This window comes from Oryctolagus cuniculus, chromosome 2 (assembly GCF_964237555.1).
Source record: "Oryctolagus cuniculus chromosome 2, mOryCun1.1, whole genome shotgun sequence".
NCBI classification, from domain to species: Eukaryota; Metazoa; Chordata; class Mammalia; order Lagomorpha; family Leporidae; genus Oryctolagus; species Oryctolagus cuniculus.
This window is the reverse complement of record NC_091433.1, coordinates 127050361-127075320: the sequence shown is the minus strand read 5'-3', so window position 1 is coordinate 127075320 and position 24960 is coordinate 127050361. Positions and strand designations below refer to the sequence as shown.

The 24960-nt window shown below is 42.5% G+C and overlaps 1 protein-coding gene across 1 annotated transcript; it reads right to left on the bottom strand.

Moving 5' to 3' along the window:
* Positions 1 to 999: 999 nt before the first annotated feature.
* Positions 1000 to 2177, bottom strand: LOC100356270 (non-histone chromosomal protein HMG-17). Its single transcript, XM_017340481.3, has one exon. The coding sequence runs from the start codon at positions 2066 to 2068 to the stop codon at positions 1808 to 1810; it is 261 nt and encodes an 86-aa protein (XP_017195970.2). The 5' UTR covers positions 2069 to 2177; the 3' UTR covers positions 1000 to 1807.
* Between the last annotated feature and the right edge of the window lie 22783 nt (positions 2178 to 24960).

Here is a 24960-nt window from a genome sequence, read left to right as displayed (position 1 = left end):
AGACCCTACGCCTGTCCAGATGGATCAGAAAGTATCCAATGCTCATTATTTACTTCATTTTAATATTAAAAGCCTTGTCCCAAGAGGAGCTTAAGCCTTATTACCCTAATGTGCAACCTGTGCTGGCTTATATTTCTAAACTGCATCTACATGAACTTGTGCCCACCCATGTGATGACAAGAACTCCCCCTCTTACATATTCATTTCCCGCTACAAGAAAGGGAATCCATTTCTCCTGAGAAATGATTCCCTGTGGTCTCCTTATTAGCTGCAAATAAATTAATTTGCATGACAAATCCTTCTGGTGCATTGCTTGTTTGAACTCCCTGTTCTTGCAAAAAACACCATGCATGTAACATGTAGAATTCTGGTTTGTTTAAAACACACCAGAAATATGGTGGAGCACTGAAAAGCCCCTATCCATGGGTACTTGAAATAGGTTAGAAGCTGGGTTTCTTCCCTCAAAAGGTTCATCAGAGGCAGCTAAGCTTGCAGATAATCCTTGAGGTAACTTGGGAGTCCCACACACTGAATTTTCTGAAGCGAGCATCTTCCACTGATCCCTTACATTTTGGAATTATGTTTACCTTCTTTTCTCAGATCCTTTGATACTCAGATCTGTCTCATGTGGCATTTTGATGTGTGAAAGGAACCCTAACACTTTTACTTTTCAAAACCAAAGTCTTAGATCAAATAAAGGCTACATATCCCTCAACCAGACATTTAAAATTCTCATCCATAACACTGTTCTAAAATTCTAGATGAAAAGAGGGCATTCTACTGCCTAAGTCTGATAAATAAAAAATTAATGTGGCTACTCTGGGGACGTGGTTATATTGTTTTGTAATTCTATGCTCATACTCACGGTCATTCAAGGAGTCAAATATCTATTTATTCACACCAGTTTGTCAATATTAAAATTTTTAAACCCACTAACATCTAGATTTTTTTCCTAAATTTAAGTAGCAGGCAGCTGATATCTCTTCCAACATTTATAAATTTCTTCTTTTTTTTTTCCAAGCCAAACTGTATCCAGTTTTATTAAAGATTCTTTTCATAAACAATCATGGTATTTCAGGCAGGACATGGGCAGACAATCGTGAACAGTATACAACTTTCAACTCCCTTCTTCAATGGACGACCAAAATCAGAAAGCCACTGTAAAACCCAATGAAGTCTCCACGACGCTCTGGAAAGGGGGAGTTTAGAGTGAGGGCTGACATTTCACATTTAGCATGTTGTTTAACAACTTTTCACAAGCCGACCCTGACTTTCAGGAAATGAAATGAAATGGCAGAATGGTCAATCTGAAGATCCACAATCTAGAGAAGGAACCGCTGCTCTTTCCAGGCCCCATCTCAGGGGTCTCTGTGAAGTCCAGACTGCCCGTCGTGCTGGTACCGAATTGTCTGGGGTCAGGTCCCCACAGGTCTCTGGGTCTGAGGGAGTTAAGTCCATGCTGAAGGCAGACGGGGGGGAGGGAGAGGGCATAAAATCAAATTTAGTTTTTCCACACCGCAGGGTGTGTGCCCTGGTGGCTGTGTCAAAGGCAGGGAATCCCTCCGGGGAGCCGAGAGGAGTCTCTCAGACCTACAGGGGACGGTGTTGCCCCCATCGATCCAGCTCCGGAGACCTGTTAGTGACCTCTGCCCCTTCCCCCAAAACAACAATGAAGTGTTCTGTGTGCTAACAACATAGCTTAAAAAAAACTAAAACAAAATTCTGCATTTTTATAAAACTTGATAAAAAATAGTATTTCAAACTGTACAGTCACCAGAAGTACACAGTTATCAAAAGCGCACACACTTCACTTGGCGTCTCCAGCACCTTCCGCTCTCTCTGCCTGGTCTGCTTTGGCGTCTCCGTTCTCTGCAGGGTTATTCCCGTGCTTGCCAGCATCCGCTTTTCCCTTTTTCCCTTTGGGCACCTTCTCTCCCTTTTTTGCAGGGGCCTTTTTAGGCTTGGGTTCTGGCTTTGGAGGAGCTGGTTTAGCGGATCTTCTCTGTGGTTCGTCCTTCACCTTGGCCTTATCTCCTTTAGCAGCCCCTTCGGCCTTTCTCTTGGGCATGGTGGCGGTGGCGGCGGCGGCGGCAGGACGTAGGCGCTGGGCGCGGGGATGCAGCGGCGCGCGGGCTTTGGTCGGTCCAGGGGTCGTCCTCGCCTCTTCTTCTTCACACTGCTCCTATAAATTTCTTCTTGCATCATCTTGGGGCCTCTCTGGCCACCGGAATCCCAGAACTTCCGGTGTGTCTGATTATTGCCTAATACAACACCTGGCAGCTACTTGTCTGCCATATGTCTCCCATCCAATTGCAGGACACGCTCATTTGGCCAAGCAAGTGATCCACTCCTTTTTGGTATTGTCAGGCTCTGCTCTTTCCATTTCCACAGCCACAACACTTCTTTAATTCAAAATGGCCTTTGGGGCTTAGAAAATAGTCTCATTTGTGGTCTCTCAACTTCATCTCTTACTACTTGCCAATGTTCTAATGACTTCTAGCTAGATATCTTCCAAAAATAAATTGGGCCAGAATATTATGCAGTTAAAAACACTTGATATCTTCATAATAAAAATATCTGAACTCCTCAATGTGGCCTGTGGTAATAAAAATATCTGAACTCCTCAATGTGGCCTGTGGTGTACCTGTTTTCTCCCTGCTTCTCCAACATCATTAAATTCCTGTGTTCCCTGCCTACTATACTTTAATTTTCTCTGGTAGACCTTTGCATATGGTAGGTTCTTCCTATTTCAAAGTCAACTTTCCTATTTTCCATTTTTTTTTTCTGTCTGAACCCACCTTCTCACCACTCTTTCATGATGTCTGACTTCTTGTTAACTTTGAGATCTCTTCTTCAGTGTCTGTTACTCAGAGAGAAGCAATGGTGGAGCTGACCAAGTTCCTGCCAACCTTTGTGATTTCTTTACATGGTCCATGGTCATTTCTGGGAAGAGGTTGCCCTATCAGCCACAGTATTTTGCATTCAGATGGGTTCATGTGACCAGTCTTCTCCCTTGAAATGTGAGCAGAAGTGATATAATCACTTTTTTTTTTAAAGATTTATTTATTTATTTGAAAGTCAGAGTTACACAGAGAGAAGGACAGGCAGAGAGAGAGAGAGGTCTTCCATCTGCTGGTTCACTCCCCAATTGGCCGTAACAGCTGGAGCTGCGCTGATCCAAAGCCAGGAGCCAGGAGCTTCTTCTAGGTCTCCCACGTGGTGCAGGGACCCAAGGACTTGGACCATCTTCTACTGCTTTTCCAGGTCACAACAGAGAGCTGGATTGGAAGTGGAGCAGCCAGGACTCGAACCGACTCCCATATGGGATTCTGGCACTGCATGTGGTGGCTTTACCCACTACGCCACAGTGCCAGCCCCCATATAATCATTTCTGTACTGAAGGGCTTGAAAAAGAGGCAGTGGATTTTCTACTTTCTGTACGTTGGCTGGAAACGAAGGACCTTGAGATCCTAGGAAATGACACAGGCAGCAGATGGAAGGATCCTGAGTCGCTGGATTGCCGTGTGAAAGGCTGCCTGCTGAAAAGCTGATTGTACTGCATTTGAATGGGAAATCAAAATCTGTTGTGTTATTGTGTGTGACATTTTGGAGCTTATTAGAGCAGCTAGTAGCGTGGCCTTCCCAAACACCCAACATGCCGAAGCTCTAGGGAGAGGCCTTTTCCCCACTCTCCTCTGCTGCCACTGCTCCAGTGTTCTCAATCATTGCACCTTGTTCATTTTTTTCATAGCACATAAAAGTTATACGTGATTTGTTTATATCAATTTTCTTCTTTTGTCTCCCCCACTAGTCTATATATATTCCACATCTACAGTGAAAGTTATCCTGTGTCTAATACTGTGCCTAGGGCCGGCGCCGCGGCTCACTTGGCTAATCCTCCACCTGCGGTGCCGGCATCCGGGTTCTAGTCCCTGTCGGGGCGCCGGATTCTGTCCCGGTTGCCCCTCTTCCAGGCCAGCTCTCTGCTGTGGCCAGGGAGTGCAGTGGAGGATGGCCCAAGTGCTTGGGCCCTGCACCCCATGGGAGACCAGGAGAAGCACCTGGCTCCTGCCTTTGGATCAGCGCGGTGCGCCGGCTGCAGCTCGCTGGCCGCGGTGGCCATTGGAGGGTGAACCAACGGCAAAAAAGGAAGACCTTTCTCTCTGTCTCTCTCTCTCTCACTGTCCACTCTGCCTGTCAAAAAAAAAAAAAAAAAAAATACTGTGCCTAGCACATTCGCAGGTATTCAATAAATAATAATAGGATGAATTTAAAATGAGAATGAAAGAAAAGGTTTTATAGTGCTTAGTAAAACTAGAAAACAGGCATAGAGAACAGATATCACCCAGCTGGATCCAGAGTGGAGGCTCGAGGAATTAGGTGGACTCTGTGGAGGTGAAGATGTCTGGATCCTTAGTATACCACCACAAGTTATGCTAATAGGCAGCTTGTCTGAATCTTGTTAGGATACAAGTGGTCACATAGGCTGTAGAAGCAACCCAAACTAACTATTATATCCATTGCTTGTATGGTTCTTTACTGTTTGAAAAAGAACCTACATGGGGGCCGAAATTGTGGTGTTAAGGGATGAAGCTGCTGCCTGCCATGCCTGCATTCTGTATGTGTGTGTTGATTTGTGTCTCAGCTGCTCCACTTCCAATGATGCTCCCTGTTAATGGCCTGGCAAAGAAAGCAGCATGAGATAGCCCCAGTGCTTGGGCCCTTGCCCAGATGTGGGAGACATGGATGAAGCCTTCGCCTGGCTTTGGCCCCACCCAGCCCTGGCCATTGTGGTCATCTGGGGAGGGAATCAATGGATGAAGATCTGTCTCTCTGTCTTTCTCTGTAATTCTGACTTTTTTTTTTTTTTTTTTTTTTTTTTTGGACAGGCAGAGTTAGAGAGAGAGAGAGAGAGAGAAAGGTCTTTCTTCCATTGGTTCACCCCCAAAATGGCTGCTATGGCGGGTGCGCTGCGCTGATCTGAAGCCAGGAGCCAGGTGCTTCCTCCTGGTCTCCCATGCGGGTGCAGGGCCCAAGCACTTTGGGCCATCCTCCACTGCCTTCTGGGTCACAGCAGACAGCTGGACTGGAAGAGGGGAGACCGGGACAGAATCTGGCACCCCAACCGGGACTAGAATCTAGGGTGCTGGCGCCGCAGGCGGAGGATTAGCCTAGTGAGCCGCAGCGCCGGCCTGCATAGTGTTTTGAGAGATCTTTTTAGGCTTTGCCCCCAACCACACTCTGGATACTTTTTGTTCTTGTTTGGCACTTGTTTTGTTGTTGGGTCCTAACTCTCTGGCCAGACTTTTTTCTCATTGATTACTCAGAGCTACTACTACTTGGTTTTTAAATTTTCCCTAGACATAGTGCTATGTTCACACCCAGCAACTGTAGGCCATCTATGTGTGCTCGTGTGAGCTCAGACTTACAGCCTCAGCGCTGACCCATCTGGAAGAGACTGGGCTTCTCTTCGTCATGGTGAGTAAGACACAGCCCTTTTGTACTTACTATAGGAGAAACCAATTTGAATTAGATTGGTGAAAGGCTATAATTATAGATCATTCATAGAAAGTGCCATCTTATTAATTTGAGGCTTGCATAATGAATGGCAAAATCAGTACACAGTCTCTTCCATTTCCAGGCGTAGTGCTGTCAGGAACTCCGAAGGCTGGGTTTGTACTGTTCAGTAACAGTACTGGAGAGCTGTTTATATCGAGAGGCCAGTCACATAAATGTTTTCTGCTGCTTGAAAGTGAAATTGAGTTTTAGCAAATTGTAAAATACAATAACCTTGAGGGAATGAAGAAAAGAATTGTAAATTTTATCCCACGATCAGTAAAGTTTGTCAGTTCCATGCCGGTTTCACCTCTCTATTACTCACATGTTGCTGGGTACACAGACGCCTTCTCTGTGTCTTACAGAAAGGACATGCAGACATTGCTTCTAGCTACTGCAGACAGAAAGCTTGCAAATGTTTGGAATATCTATTGAAGTTTCATAGGAGCAGATGGTATAAATGTGTGATATTTGAACTTCAAAATTGCTTTGAAGAAGCATACTTGTCTCAAGTGTCCAGAGAACAGAGGTTTGTCTTAAGAAAATTGGTTAAGAATGTGACAATTTGAAGTTCAAGAAGTTCTGGTCAGATGAGGGATTAACTATAATGTAGTTGCTATTTAACACATAGGTTAAACCACTGCGGCCATCTCTTTAGACAAGCTTCGTAAATTTCTGGAGATATTAAATTCCAAGATCCTAAATGCCCAAGGCAAAGAAAGTAAAATAACTAATATAGTTACAAGGTCTCACAGGAAGCTAAGTAGATTATTAACATTCATAAGAAAGTTTCAAAATTAATGACCTAGAGAGAATAATATTTGGGTTTAATGATTCTAACAAAAGACATGTCTCTCGTAATGAGTAAATAATGTCCATTTGATTTTTACCTTGTGGTGGGGCTGGCTCTGGTGGATTAGTAAAGTAGTTAACATCCTTTATAACCTTGGAAAAGCGCTGTGTCAAGTAGTCTCTTTATGTGTGGCTTCAATTTCTGAAACTTTATGGAATCAAATTCTGATCTGTGGATCATAAATCAGAATTTTTGGGAGAAGCAAAGAGTTCACTTAACCAACAGATTATTTTCTGAAAGCAAGATATATCTGGCTTTATTATATCCACACCCCACCAATAAAACGAACCAAACACGTGTGAGTGCTGTTGTAATGCCGTTTGGATTGGGTTATCTCTGCTCCTTAGTCACTGTGTGTGATGGGAGTCAGTTGAAATACAACTTCAAGTTGCATTTAGTTTAATTCGTTATATTTTCTCCCCAAATGAAGGCTCCTCTTCATCTCCTTTACAATTGATACTGCTGGGGGCCAGCACTGTGGTGCAGTGGGTTAAAGCACTGGTCTGAAGAGCTGGCATCCCATATGGGTGCCGGTTCAAGTCCTGGCTGCTCCACTTCCAATCCCACTCTCTGCTATGGCCTGGAAAAGCAGTAAAAGATGGCCCAAGTTTGGACCCTGGCACCCATGTGGGAGACCTGGGAGAAACTCCTGGTTCCTGGCTTTGGATCAGCACAGCTCTGGCTGCTGCGGCCATCTGGGGAGTGAACCAGTGGATGGAAGACCTTTCTCTCTCTCTCTGCCTCTGCTTCTCTGTAACTCTGACTTTCAAATAAATAAAGAAGATCTAAAAAAAAACCCAAATTGATACTGCTAAATAGTTGTCTTTGATCTGTTACAATGTGTAAGCTGAACTTTTGGCAAATGAAGCCACAAAACCCCAGAAGTTTCTATTAGTTCATCAGTCCAGATATCAGTGTAACTGGCTTATTGAACAGTCTAAAGTTGGTGACGTACAAACATGAGAACATCTTTCTCTATCCACTTCTTTTAGTCATGCTTTGTTGCATTTCCTCTCCCTGCCTCACCCCTTAACTACCTCTTGGGCACTTCTAGATAACTCAATCCAGCCCAACTCTAATCTCTTCTAATTCCTAACACATGCCTGACCTGTGACTGGGTGTGATTGTACTGGGGAGGTAGTGTGGTCAGCCACTTTACTTCTCCTACCTGTCCTGGGTTGGGGCAGTGAGAAGAGAACAGGAGAACCTCATGTTTTTCTCTCCTATGGTCTATATACCTCTATGGGTTCTCTCAAGGCCTCTATGGAAAGACCTTCAAGCTGTACAGTTGCGCATCAGAGATGTGACTGAGGCTTCTCTTCTACCACAATTCCCTGTCCTCACTTCCCAGCTTTCCCTCAGAGTCTCTTGATTCTAGATTTCACTCACCTAATAATAAGGTAGACAGGCTCACCTACCTGGCAGAGATGCCCTTCTGGCCCAATGGATCTGATACATCTTTGCCATGACAAAAGGAGGGGTTGCAGGCTTTCTTTCTGTTGCTCCCATTTTGTCCTGCACCTTTCACCAATTATCATTTTTAACTCAAATAGGCGGAGGAGGGCTTATAAGCAAGTCTTTTTCAAAGTCTTACTTAATAGTGAGATGCCTGTCTCCCTTCCCACATCTCTATGGGTGAGTCTTTTGGTTCCTTTCTTGGTAGTCTAGGGGAAGCAGGATGTATTCCATAGGATCACAAAGAAACACTGAAGTTTTTCTACACTCATGCTCACAACTTGGACACCTTTTTGTATGCCATTCTAGTTGTTTGATAATAGACACAGGAAGTGCAGTTGGTGAGTAGAGGATGCATGGGCTTGATGTGGCAACCCCATGATAGGATTCAGTGTGTTCAATCATAGTGCGTAGTTAAGTCTCTGGATATTTGCATCTGTGTACTTCTGAGTTGGTAATTATAGTTGTCCTATTAGTTTGTGTTATTTGAAATTATAATTGTTGTCAAATAAAATATTTTCAAATGTTGGCAGTTTTGCAGCATTCAACCTAATTACAGTGTGGATTTAGTCATTCTCAACCAATCCTGTTATTCTGAGTTCAGACTGGAAAATCTCCTGTGGCAGTTGTGGGAAGAAGAACGGAGAGTTTACAGCCCTGGATCCTGACTATGCTCTAGTTTTATCACTGGGTGAAGTTGCTAAGCTTCCCTGCTTATTGAAATGAACTTAAACATAAATTAAAAAGCATATTTCAACAGTGAGAGATTTTTTAAAATTTAAGAGTAAGCTTTATGAATTTGGGTAATGGTTTTGGTACATATTTTAAAATATTTCTAATTTTTTCTTCATAAAAAGGAATAAAAGATTTCCAGTTGTTATACAGAAAACTGTGACATAAAAAGTCAGGAGTTATTGTAATTTTTAAATTTCTCAATCATGGGATATTTCATTGAATGAATTCAGAAGGAATGTCCTAGAATTAGATGTTCTGTGTGCCCCTTTATGGTTGCTACCTGGAAACCATGTCCACAGGAGCTCTGGTTGTGGGACACAGTTTCATGAGCCAAAGAGACCCTTTCGTATCAACAGAGAAATCAGAGAATATACTTTCAACACTGGGTGGTGATCCGAATTACATGCATGTAAAGTAGCAGGAAAGTGACTTCAAAGGCTCAACAGAATTTTACACATATTTACGTATAAAAGTGGAAGACCGAACAACTAATATTTCTCTCGCCTCCGTGAGAGACCAGAGGATGTACTTGTGATGGCCTACGTATCCCTTGTGAGAGACCCAGGAGCAATTCCTGAGATGTTCACAGTTTCAACAGCCTAAAGGTCCATACAACTCGCACCATAAAATTAAAAGGGTGAGCCTTTTAATCAGGTTAATTGTATGCTCAAGGAGCCACCCTAAAGAGGGGAGGGTGTGTATTCAGCAGTCTTCCTCTGGCAACAAAATGTCATCATCCTGTCCTTTTGCAAATATTAACTGATGGTTACATTTCCAGTGATTAGTCTGTTATTATGTATCACAAAACTTAAAAATATTCACATCCTTTGACTGAGTGATTCAAATTCTAGAAATCAATTTGTAATATTTATATTTGTCTTTTTGTATATAAGAACATTCATCTCAGAATTATTTAAGGCCGGCGCCGCGGCTCACTAGGCTAATCCTCCGCCTTGCGGCGCCAGCACACCGGGTTCTAGTCCCGGTCGGGGCACCAGATTCTGTCCCGGTGCCCCTCTTGCAGGCCAGCTCTCTGCTGTGGCCAGGGAGTGCAGTGGAGGATGGCCCAAGTGCTTGGGCCCCGCACCCCATGGGAGACCAGGAAAAGCACCTGGCTCCTGCCACCGCGCTGGCCGCGGCGGCCATTGGAGGGTGAACCAACGGCAAAGGAAGACCTTTCTCTCTGTCTCTCTCTCTCACTGTCCACTCTGTCTGTCAAAAAAAAAAAAAAAAAAAAAAAAAAAAAGAATTATTTAGATATTAAGGAATGAATTTAAAAATAATCTGATTGTATTGGTAAGTGTTGGTTAAGTAAATCCATGGAAAAATGCATATATATTACTAGGTGAAAAAAATGTCACCTGAGAAAACCTTGTATACATGAGTCTATGATCCTAATCTTTGTACCCAGACACAGGCAAGAAAACTACCCACAGGATTTTATTTATTATTTGTTTATTTATATTTATTTGAGAGGCAGAGAGAGAGAGAGAAAGAGAGAGAGAGAGAGAGAGAGAGATAGTGAAACAGACAGAGCCCCCATCCACTGGTTCACTAACCAAACACCCTCTAAGACTAGGCTGGACCAAAACCAGGAGTCAAGAACTCAGTCCACGTCTCCCACATTGATTAGCAGGAACCCAACTACTTGAGTCATCACCAACTACTTGAGCCATCACCTGCTATTTCCTAGGTTGCACATTAGCAGGAAGCTGGAATCAGGAGCCAGAGCCAGGTACTTCAATGTGGGACATGGATGTCTTAAATGCTGGGCTAAGGATCTGCTCCTACCCAGAGGAGTGCGATGTCTGTGGGGTTATGGAGGATAACTTAAGTTCTACATTATGCTTTTGTCTGTATCTTCTACAGTTAGCATATTTATTTAGAAAAATGGATGTTATAAAAAGCAAAATGAAGCAAATTGTAGTGAGCTAGCACTTAATAGTAGCTGCTGTTCAAGGCTATGTAATCATTTTGAATGAAAATTCCTTCTGAACACCCCATTTGTGCTGCAGAAGGGACATCTGTTTTAACATCTCCCTGACTGTATTTCATTTGTACATATTTTCTCTGAGTCTACTTCTGTAAGTGCATTTCTGCCACGACTTCTTTTGATATTGAATACGCGGCATCAGACTAGGAGCTGGAAGTCTAAAATAACTGCAACCCTGTTAGGATCTGGATAGGTCTGCAGATTTCTGTGCACCTTGGCTTGTCTACCACTGTATAGGAAGTGTCATATAAGAATTCTGCCAGATTTACCAAAGTGCAGGGAGTGGTCAGAAGATTCCAAACAGCCATAAAAAGCAGATACCAAAGGCTTTTGTAGGTGGAGGAAGAGAAGAGAGAACCAATCTTCTCATTTTTCCTCCTCTCCAAAGAAGAGAAAACTTACCCACTTCCTTCCATATACTTTAAATCATCTTTAGATTACTTGTAATACCTAACATAATATAAATGATATGCAAATAGTTATTATAATGTATTGTTTAGGGAGTAAAAACAAGAAGACAAAAGCCCATACATGTTCAGTACAAATGCATTTCTTTTCAGGGAATATTTTCAATCTATAATTGGTTGAATCCATGGATACAGAACTCCCAGATATGGAGGGCCAACTGTGAAGACTTTTTCCATCTCTGTGGACTGCAATCCCACATTGCTGCTCTTTTCTGTAACGGAAGTGGTTAGAGCTGTCAAAGGACATAGAAAACAGAGATGAAAGCTACTCAAAGGGCTAAGGTACTCTGGGTTTTAAGACCCTGTCCCTCAAAATAAAAAAAAATGTGCATAATGATTCAGTTTGTCTCTAATATGTATCAGGAAAACTACTTATAAGATTATTTCAAATACATTTTGATTGAGAAATTACAAGAATTTTTTAAGAGGGCTCTTCATACTTATATATAGGATTAATTGACAAAATACAGCCTTTGAATATCAGTAATTCATATATGATTGATCTATGGTGACTTTAGACAAAGAAGCTATCCTCAAATGTCCTTTTTAAATTGTTTCATTTATTTTAACATCTGAAGATTTACCACTAGATGGCGCTTAAAATCCATGTGACTCAGGATGCTTCAACTGAGAGGCCAGAAAAGACCCAGGACAGAAGACAGCCCGAGTTCTCAGAACAGTGTTACCCTACTTGCAGGAGAAGCAGAAAAGCTGACCCATGATTATTTTGAGACAATTGGAGGGTAGGAGTCTTAAAACTAACCAGAAATGGTAGAATGTTTCTCTTTAATTATGATTTCCCTTCACCTAAATTGCTATTGATGAGCTGAAGGTCTGTGTTCTCTCTGAAGAGGTTTGGAGCATGCACTGGGAATCAGGATGTGGGGTTTTAATCTCAGCTCAGAGCCTGCTCTGTTTGGCATCAGGGTAACTGCTCTCTTTCTCTCTCTCTCTTTTTCCCCCTCCTTGGTTAATTTGGTTTATGCCTCTCTCATATATCAGGGGAGTAAAATCCAGTATAAGGATATCATGATGCACAAAACTGAGCTGCAGAGTGTAACGATTGATTTCAGGGATGTGGCAGCAGCTGACCAATCTCACTGGATGTGGCCATCAGATGTGATGGAGTGACAGGTGGACGTGGAGGCGTGGTTAGCGTTCATTTTTAGCCAAGGCATTATGCAACACCATCAGAGGAAAAGCACGGAGAAACAAACAACAGCCAGACCTGCAGTGCTAGGCACCAGGCAGTGTGTACCGCCAGAACAATGAAGGGAAAGATGGCTGGTTTGGCTGTCAGACTGTACCTCAGTGTGACCTTGAACAGATAAAGGCATCATTGGGCTTCTGTTTCTTCAGATTAGCATGGAAGTGTTTAGCTTCTGTGGTATTTGAAATCCTTGTAGAGTGTTTGGATCATGTTAGGACTAATTAAGAATTTTTATTTAGTTATCAAACACTTTTTTTGATATGGGCATAGCAGAGATTTTATCATTCTCTGTTTTCCACAGCAGGATGTGGGGGCTGAGAAAGCTGGTTAGTGTCCAGGCTTCAAGTCTGGTCTCTTGTTACTGTTGAAAGTGTGGGCTGGACTGGATCAACTTCATTTGGAAGCTTGAAGGAAATGCAGATTCTCAGGTCTCATCCCAAACCCAGAGGCTCAGAATCTGAATTCCTAACAAGATCTCCAGGTGATTCAAATGCACATTATTTTTTAAATTTTTAAATTTTATTTTTATTTTTTGACAGGCAGAGTGGACAGTGAGAGAGAGACAGAGAGAAAGGTCTTCCTTTGCCGTTGGTTCACCCTCCAATGGCCACCGCGCCGGCACCCGTGCTGATCCGATGGCAGGAGCCAGGAGCCAGGTGCTTTTCCTGGTCTCCCATGGGGTGCAGGGCCCAAGCACTTGGGCCATCCTCCACTGCACTCCCGGGCCATAGCAGAGAGCCGGACTGGAAGAGGGGCAACCGGGACAGAATCCGGCGCCCCGACCGGGACTAGAACCCGGTGTGCTGGGTGCCGCTAGGTGGAGGATTAGCCTGTTGAGCCACGGCGCCAGCTCAAATGCACATTAGAGTGGAGTGGCTCTGGGCTGTGCCTCACTGCCTGAATGTGTCCCAAGCTGCTGGCCTCAGTAAATCTATTCTTAAAGCTAAAGCATCCCCCTTTCTTCCTTTCCTGTATGAGGACATCATTGAACTGAGGGGTGTGATTTATTCAGTTCTTTAACAAATATTAAATACCAGTGTCCCAGACACTGTTATGCTGGGAACCAGAGAGAACAAGAATAAGATCTCTGTCCTTGTGGGGAGATAAAGAAATTACTTGTAAGGGTCCTTTTTCCCCTTCTTTTTTTTTTTTTTTTTCTATCTCCTATGCCAGTGTAGAATTTTAGGTGGTAAATGAGGTCATCATTCTGCAGTAGCCTTTAGCTGAGGGTCTTTTCTCAACATTGAGGTAATCGACATTTGGGCCAGATAGTTTGTTGTTGTAGGAGATTGTTTTATGTCATGTAGGGTATTTGCACCATCATTTGTTTCTGTGAGATGCCAGTAACAATCCTTGAATTGTGACAATCAATAATGTCTCCAGACATTGTCAAATGTCCCTGGAGGCATTATTCCCCCTACTTGGGAATGAGTGAAAAAGTCCAGGATATAATCAAGTGAAGAGGCAGGCAGGAACTAATTAATGAGTGTGATTATCTATAAAGCTTTCAGAATGAGGCAAATGGGAATTGGAGCTTTTCCTGTCATTATCAATCCCCTTCTCCATAGGAACGGAGTAGACATGGGTTCTAGTGCAGAATATCTATTCAGAATTAGGTAGTGTTTACGTGCTTAAAATTTGTTTAGAATTCTCTTTGGATATGAAATAGAAGAGGAGAAATCTCTGTGGTTCCTACATTCAGAGCACTCTCTGAGACAAATTAATATTGTCTCTTTGGATAGTCAAGATTTTCTCACCCCTTCTTGAGTTTTTTTTTTTTTACTTTTTTTTTTTTTTTTTTTGACAGACAGCGTGGACAGTGAGAGAGAGAGAGACAGAAAGAAAGGTCTTCCTTTGCCGTTGGTTCACCCTCCAATGGCCGCCGCGGCCGGCACGCTGTGGCCGGCACACCATGTTGATCCGATGGCAGGAGCCAGGTACTTCTCCTGGTCTCCCATGGAGTGCAGGGCCCAAGCACTTGGGCCATCCTCCACTGCACTCCCTGGCCACAGCAGAGAGCTGGCCTGGAAGAGGGGCAACTGGGACAGAATCCGGTGCCCCGACCGGGACTAGAACCTGGTGTGCCGGCGCCGCAAGGCGGAGGATTAGTCTAGTGAGCCGCGGCGCCAGCCTTTTTTAACCTTTTTTAGGTGACAGGACTTAAGTAGAGAAATAGTGTGTGTCATACATTGTGCCAACCAGAGATTAGTATATTTGTAGTCCATTGTCCATTCCCCATTCCCCACACAACCAGATGCCTTTTGTCTCCTTTGGAGCCAGAAGGATTTAAACAGTATGCCCCAAAGACTCTTTAGTCACTAGCATCTTCAAGTTTCTGGCTAAATTTATGGGGGAGAATGGACTTCTGAAGTGATTTTAGTGCAAATAAATAGCAGCGGAGTGAAACGGAGCATTTCTCTTGGACAAAAGCCAAAGCAGAACACAGCCATACAAATCCTCTGCATTCCTGAGTCATGAGTGGAGGGAGATGTAACCTTTCCACAATTCTGTGTAAATTCCAGAAGGCTAGTCTGTCTTGACTCGATTGTAGCTTGACCTCTGTCCTAAAGGGACAAGCGTTGGCTTCCTGAAATCCCTCCTCAAACTAAAAATCTGCTCTCTTGACTCATTTGCTTAACCCCTGTGACACATGTTGAAGCTGCAGGCTTTCAATACTGAAGGTGGACTGGAGCTGCAGGAGGAAAGCTCTGGGTACCGAGACTCTTTCTTCCAATCAGCTGGCAATGTGAAGTGCATTATTGAAAAAGGCTGGCAGCCCAAAGCACTGTTTGGCTTTCTACCTTGGCAACCGTAAGCAGCAAACTGTAGGGAAGTTTCCTCCTAATCTGCTGGCACCTTCTACCCTAGTGAAACACAATATGCAGCTGCAGCACACTGGTCCCTAAGAAGTGAATAATTTACTTGGAGCAATTTCTCTGCTATCAACTGCATCTCTGCTACAAACTGTTTTCAGGCATTTTTGCCAGCCATGGAGAACATAGGTTATTTGTTTTGATGTTTTCCAATTACTGCTTTTCTCTGGGGGCAATTAGGATATAATACTTGGAGTACCAAGGTAAGGGTGCTAAGCGTGGATACAGCCCTCGGGCCAGTCATAGTGTCTATCTGCTTGCTATTCAGTGGATGAACTGAGAACCACACAGCCTCACACAGGAGCTTTTAGAGATATAGAATCTTGGGTCCACTCCAGACCTACTGAGCCATAATTTTTGCTTAACGGGATGCCCAGTGATTTATATACATACATGTGAGAATCATCTTGGGAGCTCTGAAATATTCTGATGCCAAAGCCAAGCTATAGGCCAGTGGTTCTCAACTGAGAGTGATTTTTTGGTTCTCAGCGGACATTTGGCAACATCTATAGGCTTGTTTTGGTTGTTACAACCATAAGGGTGCTACTGACATCTAGTAAGTAGAGGTCAGGATCAAGCCATGCGTTCTACAGTACAGTAGACAACCTATCAAAGTGAAGACTAATTTGGCCAAAATGTCAATAGTATCAGCACAGAGAAATTATGTTTAGACCAACTAGATGAGAATATCTGCGGGTGGGAAGTGATCATATTGTTAAAATATTTTCCAAGAAATTCCAATGTCAAGGCTGAGAACAATTGGTAGGAGATTTGTTGGTAGAGAACCATCAAGACAGACCAGGTTCAAAAAGACTTTCTTCCAGATTATGGGGTAATGTGGGCTGTGGTGGATGTCTGGTGGATTTAAGGTAAGGAAAGGAGGAGGCTGTGGGACAAAGGAGTATATGCTGATAATTAGGAATCAACAAATTGAACCTTTTTTAAATATTATTTTTAAATATTTTTATTTATTTATTTGAGAGATAGAGTTACATACAGTGAGAGGGAGAGACAGAAAGGTCTTCCTTCCATTGGTTCACTCCCCAAATGTCTGGAACAGCCAGAGCTGTGCCGATCCAAAGCCAGGAGCCAGGTGCTTCTTCCTGGTCTCCCATGTGGGTGCAGGGCCCAAGCACTTGGGCCATCTTCTACTGCTTTCCCAGGCTACAGCAGAGAGTGGATTGAAGAGGAGCAGCCAGGACTAGAACCGGTGCCCATATAGGATGCCAGCACCACAGGCGGAGGATTAACCTACTGTGCCACAGCCCCGGCCCCAACAGATTGAACCTTAATAAAGGAAAGCTAGAGACCTACCATAGACCCAGTAGAGAGCTAAAGGATATAAATTAAGACCTTAAGAAACAGTCTCATCATAGGGACTTTCCAAGTGACTTGTTTCACCCTAAATGTTAATGGCTTTAAATAATTTCTTATCACCTATCACAGTTCTGTGGTTTGACTAAGTTCTACTGGATGGTTCTTGCTTAGAATCTCCCATGTAGGTGCATTCTGTCAGGTTCTGAGGCTTATCTTTGCTGGGTATCTGAGATGGCTCACTCATGTGGATGGCCGCTTATGTTGGCTACTGATTCAGCTCAGAAGGGCTGTAAAGTGGGGCACCTACACATGCTTGGGGCTTCTGTCAGAATAGTGGTCAGGTTTTCAGAGAGCATTCCAAGAGCTACTGTTCCAAGAGACTAGAGTGGAGGTTCCTAGGCTTCTAATGATCTAGCCTCAGAAGCCACTTGGTATCACTTATACTACATTTTATTGTGCAGAGCAGTCCCATGCATGCCCAGATGAAAGAAGGTTGAGAAATAAACTTCACTCTTTGATGGGAGAGGGACAGAAGAGAATGTCAGCTGAGTCTGTCTTTGGAAAATACTATCTGCTGCAAGGTCCAGGCAATCCAGATATAGGCTAGGGGCAGGTGCCTGCTCCAGGAGAACTAAGAGGATTGGGAGTTTCCTCCTGGAATGCATATTTGAAGTATTACCACTCACTGGTGAGGAGGGGCTCTGGTACTAGGAGTCTACTTTGCAGATAGTCCTTATATGCATCTGGATGGGGTGGAGAAAGAAGGTACACCAAAATGCAAATAAGAAAGTAGAGGCCAACTTTATGAGCATCCATGATGGTCACTTACAATTTTCCAGATCTTGAGTTTAAGTCAAGTATGGTGATGCTGTCTCTGTCTAAATGGTCAGCACTCACATCTCAGTGTGGTTTTATTGAGCTGTTAGCATAAGAATGAATACAATTATTCCTTAAATATGGCTACTTATTATAGCTCAAAAAATGTGAATTCCTGGACCACATCCAATTTTCACCCAATCAGCATCTCCAAGTTTGCTACACATTTGTGGATTATTCAAAATGTGTCAGAAGTTTCTCTAGGTGGTCCAAAAAACTTTTTGTGCTGGCTATGGATGTAAGAGAGAATAAGAGGTCTCATGAAGTTGTGAACCCTGGATAACTTAAAGAGTAAAGGAAAGTAAATGCCACATGGAAGTTTAAGATTAGCAAAGCTATTGAGTTGGAGTCTTTTCTTTTTAAATATTTATTTATTTATTTGAAAGGCAGAGTTACATAAAGAGGGAGAGAGAGAGAGAGAGAGAAAGAAAGAGAGAGAGAGAGAGAGAGGGAGCAAGAGAGAGAGAGAGAGAGAGAGAGAGAAAGAGAGAGATCTTCCATCTGCTGGTTCACTCCCCAAATGGCCTTAACAGTCAGGGCTGGGCCATGCAGAAGCCAGGAGCCAAGGATTTCATCCAGGTTTCCCATGTGAGTGCAGGGGCCCAAGCACTTGGGCAATCTGCTTTTCCAGGCTTATTAACAGGAAGCTGCATTGGAAGTAGAGCTGCCAGGATAGGAACCAGTGTCCATATGGGATGCCAGCTTTGCAGGCAGCAGCTTAATCCACCGCTCTACAACACTGGCCCATTTAGGTGGAATCTTAAGAATGAAAGTCATAGGTTTCTGCTGTAGCCTAAAGATGCTAAAGTCTATTGGTATTTGTAGCAATTTGATTTTCTAAAAACTTAATTTTTCACACAGCTAAATTCATATGATGCTAAATCTTTTTCTGATTTTTTGAGCTTTATTTTTCATTGACAAATAATTGTATATGTTTATGGGGTACAAGGTGACATTTATATACACACACGCACACATTGTGGAATGATCAAATCAGGCTACTTAGTATATCTATCATCTCAAATATTTGTCATTTCTTTGTAGTGAGGACATTTAAAATTGTCTTTCAGCTATTTTGAAATATATAATACATTGTTAATAAGTATCTCTTAAAGATTTAGATTGCAGTAATATGATTTGAATATAATGCTATGAGAGTTAGGATAAAATTTATGTTGAAATATCTGAGAAACAAAAAATACTAAGAAAATATAAATTGTCAACATGTTTTCTCTTTTTATAGTGATAGTAAGGGAGGTGGTCAGGGGGTCTGTTTACTAAGAAAACAAACTTATAAAAATAAAACAAAGTGTTTTTTAATGCTGAAGAGTGTTGCTCATTACAAATCATTCATTCATGAGACCAGCTATAGCAAAAGAAACTGTTGATAGTTAGTTCCAACTTATCCATATATATTTGAAATAGTATAATATTTAAAATTATTTTGTTTATATTTACTTGCAAATCAGATTCATTTCCCCAAATGCAAAATATTTTGTCATAATTATGAATACAAATATCTTTCTGAGAGTTCATATTCCTGTTGGATGGTGGAAAATGTTATAAACTTGATAGAGATGCAAATGCGTTGTTTACATTTTCTGAAAAGAGCAAAAAATGTTCATTCAATAAAATTACAAATTTTGAATTGTTTTTTCCTCTTTTGTTTGTTTTTATGAAATTTTGTGACTGTATCAGGTATTTATTTCTATCAAAGCAATGGACTCTCTTCATTCTTGCTCTCTCATATTAACAATGTAAGTTCCAAAATTTTTATTGAATAAATGTGCTCCTAATCAAGAATAAATATTGCTTTTTGCTCGAAATTAATGGATAACTCTTTGATAGCAATTGGTCAACTAATGGCGGGGCCAGTGCCATGGCTCACTTGGTTAATCCTCTGCCTGCAGTGCTGGCATCCCATATGGACGCCGGGTTCTAGTATCAGTTGCTCCTCTTCCAGTCCAGCTCTCTGCTGTGGCCCGGGAAGGCAGTGGAGGATGGCCCAAGTGCTTGGGCCTCTGCACCCGCATGGGAGACCAGGAAGAAGTGTCTGGCTCCTGGCTTTGGATCGGCACAGCGCCGGCCATGGCAGCCATTTGGGGAGTGAACCAACAGAAGCAAGACCTTTCTCTCTGTCTCTCTCTCTTACTGTCTATAACTCTACCTGTCAAATAAAACAAACAAACAAACAAAAAAACAAAAACGAAAACAAAAACCATGGCCTCAGTCCTTTAAGACTGTTTTCACTTTTCTCATCAGACAAATGAAACCTTAATAGTTGTGAAAATAAATAATTCCTTTGTATTTCAGGGCTTTTTTTTAGGGACAGTTTTTTCCACATGCTCTTCACTATTATACATCCTCAAAGAGGTGTCACTGAAGTTGGTCAATAAAGTAACAGGGCACAATTGACAGAGAAGTCACCAAGCCCATCATGTGGACAAGGAGTAAGAGAGTGAAAGGAGTAAGGTGAAAGAGAGAAGCATATTGTGGAAAAGAGAAATTGAAAAGGATTTAAAAGGTTAAGATCTATTTCTAACTTTGCCACCCATTTTTTTTTATAGGACTGGGGATAAGAATTTTACTTCATAGATCATCTCCAACATTTCCCAAATTTGGGTTTAGGGGTAGGAGGGCTAGAGCTCTGGTTTGCTGTATTCTAGGGGAGACTCAATCCACAGTGCCTAGAAGGTGAATGATTGTTGTGGGATGCAAGCATTGCATCCCCACTGTTGCTACTGTTTTTTTTTTCCCCCCTGTCAATTTCTTTCCCAAGTGGGTGGGGACAGCTTTCCCCTTGAACTGAATGGGAGTCCTTTATTCATGCAGTTCTGCCAATAAAAGGCTTTCAAATAACAGCCCTGAGCCAGTCTGCTCCTCAAGAGAATCAGAAAGACACAGAGCAGCCTCTGAGCCTGGAGAGACCTAATTAATAATAAAATAAGCCTTTACTCCATGAAACATCTCTTTTTTTCAGATTTGAGGCCACACATGTGGAAGTTAATGGTCCCATGAGAGAAGTAGTCAGTGATTACACATAAACTAAAAAAGAAAAAACGACTCTGGGCCACAGCTAATCATTTCCTTTCTGCTCTGTGCTGCAGATGAGCCCTCACCATTTGCTATCCATAGATTTATTCTAGTACTTAAAATACAGGGTTTTTCTTAAGATGTTTTTGGTGGTTTATGTCAGGAACACTGAAGAGTATCCCATTCTCTTTATCCAACCCAGAGAGTCTGACATCCTGACAAAGTTCCTCATTATACTTTTGAATCCTGGGAGAGGGAGAAGCAGCAAAAATGTCCTTTGTTACTGAAGTTATCAGAAAACAGAGCTAGTAAGACACGGTCATGAAGCAGTGATACCAGGCATTTAGTGAGACCCCAGTAAACAAATCCATTTGTTAATGACTTGTAAAATAATGATGTAGAACTATGGGAGCTGTTGAAAGAAAAGGATCGGTTATACTTGGTTGGATATTTTGTACATTTAATGTTTCTTTATTTTTCCCTTGCAAATAAAGAATCTTGCCCAATTGCTCTATGTTCTCAACCTGTTACTCAATCATGTTACTTTTGCATAAAGAATCAGGGCAAAATATTGGAACACTCTTATGTGTTAAATATTTTCACCTATGTTATCTGACTTGATCATCCCAAAATAGTTCTGTAGGATCAATATCGCCATATTGCCACCTATTTCCATTTTATAGATGAGAAGAGCAAAGACCAGTGAGGTAAATTAATTTGCCTAGGTTATGTAGCAGTAAGCAGCAGAACCAGAATTTGAACCCAGAATTTACAATATTTGTTTCTTTCAGGAACACCCAGTCTATCTTTATTTTTATCTCTCATAGATTGCATACTTGATGATTCCACGACTGTACCAGAGAAAGCATATGCAAACCTCTGCCAAAAAAACTTCTACTTGTATAGTCACCATATTTGTATCAGTCTCCATCTAAAAATATATCTGATTGAAACTTAGCACTATTAAAAATATCCAATGATTTGATTTGTCAATGAGCCTTGTTGAATGATAGCCCCAGACACATGTAACCAAATATAATGTAGTAAAAGAAATGGACTCAATCAGTTACGGGGACCAGCATGCCTCATGATCTACCTTCTGCAAGCTGGAGACTCAGGAAAGCTGGTGGTGTAGCTCAGTCTGAGTCTGAGGGCCAGGAATCAGGGGTACTCTAAGGGCAGGAGAAGATGGAAATCCTAATTCAAAAAGGTATACCAGGGGCAGACATTTGGTGCAGTGGTTAAGTTGTGAATTGGAGTGCCCACATCCCATATCTTGGTGCCTTGTTTGAGTCTTGGCTACTGTTTTTTCTATCCAACTTCCTGCTAACGTACACCCTAGGAAGCAGCAAATAATGGCTCAAGTACCTGGGTACCTGCTACCCTTGTGGGAGTATGAATGGAGTTTCAGGGCCACTGGCTTTGACCTGGCCCAGTCCTGGCAGTTGTGCATATTTGGGAAATGGTTCATTGATGGAAGGTCTCTCTTCTTTTTCTTCTTTTTTTAAAGATTGATTTATTTATTTGAAAAGCAAAGTTTATACATATATATGTACACACACACACACACACACAGAGAGAGAGAGAGATCTTCCATCCTCTGGTTCACTCCCCAGATGCCTATAATAGCCAGGGCTGAAGTCAGTAGCCTGGAACTCCATCCGGATTTCTCACATGGGTAGAAGGGGGCCAAGTACTTGGGCCATCATCTGCTTCTTCCCCAGGCATATTAGCAGAGAGCTGGATTGACAGTGGAGCAGCTGAGACTCAAACTGGCACTTACATGTGATATGTCCATCACAGGTGAAGGCTTAACACACTGTGCCGCAGCACTGGCTCTAGAGCTCTCTCCTTCCATCTGTCTTTTTCTCTGCCTTTCAAATAAAAGGAAAATAAATAAACTTTTAAAAATAAGAGAAAAAATATGCCCTTCTTTTGCTCTTTTTTTTTTTTCTATTCAGATCCTCAACAGATTGGATGATGCCCATGTACATTGGGAAGAGCCATTTGCTTTACTCAGTTCACCAATTTAAACGCTAATTTCTGCTAGAAATACATGAATAGATATACCCAGAAATATTGTCTTATCAGTTACCTGGGTACCTTTTGGCCCAGTCAAGTTGACATATACCATTAGCCATCACCTTTATCTAGGGGGGAGATTATTAATTAGGTCAGGGTTCCCAGCATGGCCCTTACAGTCCATCACTGTAATTTACCTCCTCTATGTGTAGACAGACCAACACTTCCCTCCACTAGAATTCTTTTTTTTTTTTTTTGACAGGCAGAGTTAGACAGAGCGAGAGCGAGAGCGAGAGAGAGAGAGAGAGAGAGAGAGAGAAAGGTCTTCTTTTTCCATTGGTTCATCCCCCAAATGGCTGTTATGGCCAGAGCTACGCCGTTCCGAAGCCAGGAGCCAGGCGCTTCTTCCTGGTCTCCCATGCGGGTGCAGGGCCCAAGCACTTGGGCCATCCTCCACTGCCTTCCCGGGCCACAGCAGAGAGCTGGACTAGAAGAGGAGCAACCGGGACAGAATTCGGTGCCCCAGCCGGGACTAGAACCCGGGGTGCCAGCGCCGCAGGTGGAGGATTAGCCAAGGCGCCAGCCACCCTCTGCTTGAATTCTACAGGGAGTCCCTGCTCCTTAATTTTGTTATTGTTGACCTAATATGCTTGTGACTTTGAGTATCAAAACCTTCAGTTTATTTTATGGTAGGTTGTAAATGTTATGCATCTAAGGAGCTATACTTGCATAAAAAATAGAGCCATCATTCTGCTATGCACTCAGAAAGGAGAAACTGCTCCAAGCTGCAGGAGATGGTTCATCTTGCGTATCTGAGAGTCAGAGGCAGTGGAGGACTGAGCTCTAAGGGGAGGGCCATTGTAGCATATGCTCATGAATAATGAATCTGACATTATAGCTATGCAAATGGAACACAGCAAGCTCTAAGCTAAAACTTGGTTTCATCATTTATTCACGGCCTCTTGTGTTCAGCACCTGGATGGTGCTTAGGATGGCAAGGGAACAAAGCAATCTGTCTGCTGTATTTGGGATAGAGAAGGCCTGCATGAGGAAGCCAGATATCTAGGATGGTGTGATTTCCTTGCAAACTCTGAAGGTAAATGAGAGTGAACAAAATCATATAGAAAATGCAGGGGTTCGGCCTCTAAAAGTATGAACAAATTTGAGAGCTTATTAAGGCGCAGAGTGATGATAATTGCTGATTGAGATGACGGATGGATGAGTTAGAGGCTGAATGTCATCTAATACATTTTGTAATCTTTATATTTTAATACTTAAATTTGCATGGAACAGTCATCAAGATCAATTTTATTCCTCTGGAGAAGTTCTATATTTTCTGGCAGTCTTGAATTTATGTTTTACAGTAAACAATGTATTTTTCTAATTCAAACATCAATAAAATATTGTAGTTTCTGGAGAAATGCAGAATTTGGATCACGAAGGCATCTGGATTTATTTAATTATTGTTCACGGGGTCATTCCTTCATTTCTGGCCCTTCACTAAGGAAAGATTGCCAGTGGAGAGTTCCTAGTGAAGAAGGAACTCTTCCTTATATGACTGACTACGATTTCAGTGTACATGCATCACAGAGATTCCTGGCCTAACAACTGTCCACCTAATCAGCCACAGAAAATGAGACAACTTTGGTTTGTTTTTACAAGCTCCAGGGAGAAATATTTCATATTTTTCCTTGTTATATAGTTATTTCCTAATGCTGACAGTTAGAAGACTCTTCCTTGTATTTCAGACAAATCTGAATTGATCTCAATATAATAATATGAAAAAAAAATCCATGTCAGCCTGAAAAATAGGAAACACTGTCACCCACATGCCGAAGGCTATGAGGGCTTTCGTTAAGATGACACTGAATTGAGCCAAAAATGGAATGACCTATGAATTGCTCTGTCTGCACATTAGAAGTGCCTGGAGAGCAATACAAAGCCAAGATGCCTGCACCGCAGTCCCCAGTTGATTGGTGGCAGTTGGTCTGGGGCAAGACCTAGGCATTGACATTTAAAGCAGCCTTCAGCTGACTCTGATGTGCAGTCAGGATTGGGATCCAGTGCCTTAATCAAAGGTTACTGGTGGGTTCACGCTCAGAGCTGGAGGAGGGAATGAGCTCAGGGACAGGGTGTGGCAGACTTGTATTGGAAAAGGAAGTGCACAAAATGGGTTGAGAGAAGACTCCCTGAGGAGGGTTTCCCCAGTGGTGCATATTCTCAGCAGCTGACACTGACACTTGGTATGGAGAGTAACACCCTCCCCTCCAACTTTTGGGAGTAGAACTAGAAGCATCTCAAATCAGCTGACTCTGGGGTTCAGGATGATGGGAAATTGGGACGATGGTTTAAGAGATGTGCACGGCCTGCTAAGGTAGAGGCAGGGAGCTGGGAGTTTCTCTGAGGCAGCAGAGGGATTTCTCACCAGGCACGACACCTGCAGCTGCTCTAAACAGACTGAAACTGCCGGAGATTCCACTCCTGCTCCTTCTACAAGGCTGGATCATGAAAAAGGCAACTCATGCTCAAGTGAAGATCCCACCAGATGTCTCTACAGCAAGCCAGCAGAA